This window comes from Ursus arctos, unplaced genomic scaffold, assembly GCF_023065955.2.
Source record: "Ursus arctos isolate Adak ecotype North America unplaced genomic scaffold, UrsArc2.0 scaffold_13, whole genome shotgun sequence".
NCBI lineage: Eukaryota > Metazoa > Chordata > Mammalia > Carnivora > Ursidae > Ursus > Ursus arctos.
Window position 1 is genome coordinate 31,627,092 of NW_026622797.1, and position 6,000 is coordinate 31,633,091.

The window sequence follows — 6,000 nt, forward strand, 5'->3', positions numbered from 1 at the left end:
TATGAGTGCCTGGCACACAAGTGTTCAACAAATATTAGTTTACTATGAGCCTAATCACAGACTTACAACTATTTGAATTGTGAGAACAATTAAATGTTTCCTATTTTTATGTTTGCACTGAAAAATATAAATGCAGTTTATACCTAAACAAAAATGTTAATAGATCAATACATATCTTGTACCTTCGGGCACATGCAGCCACTCATAAAGAATCATCACTGACCATGAAGCTTACACTTGAAAAGGTAGCAGGAAAGAGTATTCGGGCAGTTAAATATGCACAAAGCTGAATGAAAATCAGAACAAAATGAAATAAACCCAACTTTTGTCTTTCCCTATTGTATTCTTAATCTAAGAATTTATTACTAAGTTCTGAAGAGCTAATGTACAGCATGGTTATTGTAATTATATATACTGCACTATATACCTGAAATGTGCTGAGAAAGTAGACCTTAAGCATTCTCACCAAAAACAAAACAAAACAAAACAAACAGAAAAAAAAAACCCAAAAACTGTGTGAGGTGATGGATGTTAATTAACTCGACTGTGGTAATCATCTCACAATATATATACTTACATAAAATCATCACACTGTACACTTTAAATACATTCAATTTTATTTGTCAATTACATCTCAATAAAGCTGGGAGGAAAAAAAGACCTCAGTGATATGAAATTGGCCCGTTTAACACTGACATTTCAATTGTAGCTCTAAAGTCCCTGTGCCCCTCAGAAACATACTGGATTCTTGGCAATATGTGGAATGGCCTAAGAGGCTGACTTCTGTGCTCTACTAACACACTGTGAAGGCAAAAGGAAGACCTGAATAACATGATGAATTAAATTTTGTCATTTTTTAAATGAAAAAAAGTTATCGAAATACTCTTAGTTTATCTTGAGCTCCATTAACCAATAGTTAGAGAACAGGTGCTACGTGGATCACTCTGGTTATACCAAAAGCAGAATCAGGAAGGGACAATGGTCATTGGTGACAACAGTGGCATTTAGGTAATGATGCGAGGCAAGCTGGCTGGTGTAACAGAAAGGGTTTGGTACCAGAAATTAGGAGGCAGATATTCTCATGTTGTGTGCTGCCACCTCACTAACTGTGTGATCCCAGGCAATTCGTATGAACTCTCCAGGCCCCACTACGTATCTCCTCTCCTAGATGACATCGTTATCCTAGTTGAAAAATTCTAAATCCTGCTGCACTTTAGAATCACCTGAAGCTTTTTAAAATTATCAATGTCTGGGTCTCTCTCCAGGCCAATCAAATTGGAATCTCTGGAGATTAGGGCAGCCATTGGTATTTTCTTAAAGCCTCGCAGGGTGATTCTAATGCGCAATGGAAGTTGGAAAATCACTGCTCCCGAAGATCCCCTTTCATGTCTTCCATACCTTGATACTTCAACAGACCAAGAGATTATGTTAACAGTTGCGAATAATCAATTTAAAAGTAAAAACTCGGATTGGATGTTTCCTGTTAGGGCAAACTTTCCTGATCCCCAGCTCAGGGCTGAGTTAGATATCCCATCTCCTTCCCAGGACCTACGGCTTCCTCCAGTCACAGCACAAACACATGTTGTAGGTGTCCATTTGTCAGTCCTCTCCATTAGACATTAAGTTAAAGTGATTATATAATTTAACACCCAAACTGGGACACTTCTGAAAGTGAAAGGGGGCACTTTTCATAATTATACCCCCATCGATAAGTATGGTTCTGCCATTCTAAGTTCCTTAAGTGCCCCGTCTTATCTTCATTTGATTCCTCACTGCCTAGTACAGAGTTCAGCTCACAGCTGGTGATCAATACATTTGTACTGAATGACTGGATTCAGGTAAGCACACATCTGAGAGTGCTTAATAATATCTCTATAGGTGCAGTATAGCTATCTCAATGCCCAAGAAAAACTAATTCCTGGTGTTTAAATGGCAGCTTCAGCACATCCCAGGATGACTAAGGAAAGGTACTACTATCCCATTTGACATAAATATAAGAAGTGAAGTATACCAGTACTTGCTCAATATCATTCTCCATCTTGTCAGATAAAACATATATAAACTCTTGAATGCAATGTTATGTCAAAATCAACATTCTAGAACTTGAAATACAAACTTTGTTCCATGAAACTACAGAATAATAGAACCAATTTTTGTAGATACGAATTATTAACTCAGAAAAAAGAGAATACCACTTCCAAATAACTCTTCAAAAAATTGCTGGTCATTCTCTAGACCAACGTTTCTGAACAGAGTTCAAATCTGGAAGCCTTCCTCCAGTTCTCTAAGCTCCACTGTTTGGGCAAAGGTGACAGACGCAACTTAAAGACACCCATCGTAACCACACTTTCTACAGGAGCTGGAAGTATTCTGCTTTTGAAAAACTGCCTTAAAATAACGGACTCTTAAGTAAAGCATTTAAACCATAAAATGGTCGTTTTAAGTACTTAAAATTTGGTCTAACTACAGTCAAAATAAAAGTCTATCTTTTGCACAAATCCAAATAAAAAACAGCTAACACCTGAGCATGGAGTAACCCTAGGCAGAGCTGGAAGCACTGGATAGGTAAGGACTCATTTAATCCCTACAACCATGCTATCAGGGAGGTACGATTAACTTACTGATCGCACAGACCAGCCAATTAAGTAACTTGCCCAAGGTTACCGCTAAGTTTGGGGTTGGAATTTGAATCCTGTCACTCTACTGCCAAAACTTCGGTTTCTGGCAACACACCCCGCTGCCTCTTAACATACATAGTTTCTAGAGCTGTAAAGTGATGGAATCTTTTCAAAAAACACTCTAGCAACAGGTCAGGAGCTCTGAAAATGTTCTTCTTACTAATATAACTGTATCTATCACATATGCTGACCTAGACTCACCACAGGTTTGTTTAAAGAAAAGTGGAACAACTTAAATGTCAATAACAGAGAAATAAATAAAGCATACTCACTCTAATGACAACTAAGAATAATGGCTATAAAGACTGCGATAACCGAAAAAAGTTTATACCAAATATTGACTTTTTAAAAAACAAATACAACATTGCATATCTTGTCATTACAATTATATCAACAAAGTCTAAAGGATATAAGTTATTTCTGAATGCTGACATAGCTGTACTCAACATATTTGTATTTTTCCCCATTCTGCTATTCCAATATTTTAAATAGAATATTACTTTTATAAAAAGAATGAATGCATATACTTAAAATATATTATAAAACTGTACATTAAGTATACACTAATATTCGAATATATGTGCACTTCAGCAAATGACTTTATTAAAGACAGGCCAACAGATGAAAAAAGGACAAATAGTTTTGCCTTTTGCCACACAAAGTACAAGCTTCCTTTTTGGATAATAAATTGCGACTTCATTAAGCATGACTCTTCTATTCACTGTACTAGGTATATCTGGTAGGTATATTCCCCAAGAACCAATGGAAAGGGTCACTGCCATCCATGCTAGTGCTGGCTTAGCCACTAAAAATAGTAGCATCTCACATCTAGGTAAGTGTTGAACTGTGTGATAATCAACAAGTCAGCTTTGGTTTCCTCTTCATAAAAAGAGAACAAAAATACAATCCACTACTAGAAAGAAATAGACAAAATAAGTTAATACTGGGTGTAAAGGTTCATAAGGAGACAGTAAACTCCAAAAACATCTTAAACTTTGCCAACCAAGTATGAGTAAGGAAAAAGACCCAGATAATGCTACCAGTATCCTGAACTGCAAGGCCACACACGAAGCACAGAGCCAGGGTGTGGGTCTTTCTCCCTGATAATCCCCCACCCACTCTCTACAACTTCCGCACCCACCCACAAGTCTTAATCATTCATTCCCATGGCTGTACATTTATTTCTATTCGTTAACAGCTATCATGTAACACATTTTAACATTTTAAGGCTCTTTCTCTTTTTCTCCGTTTATACTACAAAAGTCTCGCAGATGAGCGTCTTTTCTCTAATTGGTCTTCGGTCCCTTTCACCCCAAGTCCAACCCCTCACTAGCTCTACCCACAAAGTTCAGCTCGTAAGACTGCTGACCTAAACTGGAAATGAATTCTGGGCCTTGCTACAGATTTGGCGCCAGTTTAAAAGGGGTCATTTCCACACCTAGAATAAAATCCCAAATGAAACAGCGCGGTGGTTCAGATCTTTAATGTCTGGGATAGACGATGAAAACCGAGATTTTTCTGGGTTTCGCTGACCACACAAACACCGGGGGGAGGGGCTTGAAATACGAACTGAAGGCCACAAGATCAGAAAGGGGGAAACAAAAGTGAAACTTGGGGCAGGTTTGCACCCCTCGCCTCCCGCCACACCAAGAGCGCGCGCAGTGGAACGCTGGGTTCGGGGCAGCCGCGAGCACGACGGGTTGCGCGGGATTCCTCGGCGCGGCCCGAAGTCCCGCCGGCACCGACGGAGAAGAGACCCCGAGCGCGGCGGGCGCAGGGTCACGCTCCCCGCGCTGGGGACGCCGGCGGGGTCGGAGAGGCCCGGCCCTCCCCGAGGATGAGCGCTGAGCGGGGGTCCACGGCCCCGATTCCGGCCGCCCCACCCGGCCCGCTCGGCAGCCCGGGCTCACCGGCTCCGGGGGGGTCCATGGCGGCGGCGCTAGCGGATGGCGCGTCCGAGCTGGCGGCGGCGGCGGCAGCCAGGTGCTGCAGCCCGGAACCGCGCGCGAGGCGGAGGCGGAGACCGGGGCGGGACAGGGGGCGCGCGGGAGGCGTGCGGGGGCGGGGCGGGAGGCCGTGGCCGCAGGGGGCGACTGGGGCCCGGGCCGCCGTGAGCAGGCCGGCGGAGGCGCCGAGCCTCCAGAACCGCAGCGCCCGCGGGAGCTGCATGGCCAGACTGGGCGCCCGGCAACGGCGGAAGGGGCCGTCCGATTCGCCGGGGTTACCCGGATGGGGGCCTGCGACGCCAGCCCCGCGCGGGGAGGACGGATGGGGCGCCGCGAGCGGCGCCGCGGAGAGCTGGGGTAGCCTCTCTGCCTCGCGGCGCTCGGTCCGCGGTTGCGCTCCAGACCGGGAGGCCTCCTGCGGCCTTTGGCAGCCCTCAGTTATTTCCCGTGGCGCGGCCTTTCCCGCCCCACGCTCTGAGATGAGGGTGAGATTGGGATCTGCCTGTAAGCATTCCATGGCCCGTGGTCTTCTAAGGATCCGTGTGTTTAGTTTTGAAAAGAGCTTTCAAAACAGTTGTGATTACAAAATATTTGGAAAGAGCGAGATGTACAAGAATGAGACCATGTCCATCTGTATAATTAGATGTCTTATTTACTTTGCTTTTTTAAAAAGTGGCAAAGTCTCGAATTTTTAACAATGGTTTTATGCCTAGAAATGGAAACCAGCTGATTTTTGCAGATTAAAGCACTGGTACGAGTAAAATGGGAGGAAAAGCAATTTACTTAATGAAGCGGGCGGGGGTGGGGGGGAGACTTGTCCTTGGAACAGAATTCTACTGGACTTTTAAGTGCAAAGAAGCCATGCAGTAAGGAAAATTAGGTGTACCCCTCAAATTAATGTAGCCTGTTTCGCGAATACCACTTGACTGATCTTAAATGCATCCTAGAATGGGAATGGCAGCAAAGACGACCTTGGCACAACCACAAGAGTTGACATAAAGACCATACACGGGCTTGTTACTCTGATTCTAAAATGATTCTAGCAAGTTGAGTATATGATTTGCACACTCATAGCAATTAGAGAGGTCCAACAGGTTCCCCTAACATTCACTGCCCTGAGGTTGTGCAGGTGAGTAAGACAGGTTTTTTACTTAAGGAACTGATAACAGAGAAAGAAACATGAGTGTCTGCAATAATTAATACATTAAAAGCTGCAACAACAACAACAAAAGTAACCCACGCCTGTATTGAAGGGGATAAGAATATGCCACCCCAAAATATGTCACTTGGACATTAAGATTTGGGGCTGGGAGCAATTGAGAAACAGCAATGAAAGAATTCTGCCCTCCCCCTATATGCTAAAAGCAGGGCATAAA

General features: G+C 43.6%; 1 protein-coding gene across 2 annotated transcripts in view; it reads right to left on the reverse strand.

Moving 5' to 3' along the window:
• Nucleotides 1–5,134, reverse strand: part of AKAP7 (A-kinase anchoring protein 7) — a 138,608-nt gene extending 133,474 nt beyond the window's left edge. For both annotated transcript variants that reach the window (XM_044386332.3, XM_048225935.2), the window contains exon 1: nt 4,589–5,134. In XM_044386332.3, the coding sequence (XP_044242267.3) occupies nt 4,589–4,847 (259 nt within the window). In that variant the 5' untranslated portion in view covers nt 4,848–5,134. The remainder of the gene's footprint in view (nt 1–4,588) is intronic.
• Nucleotides 5,135–6,000: the final 866 nt, after the last annotated feature.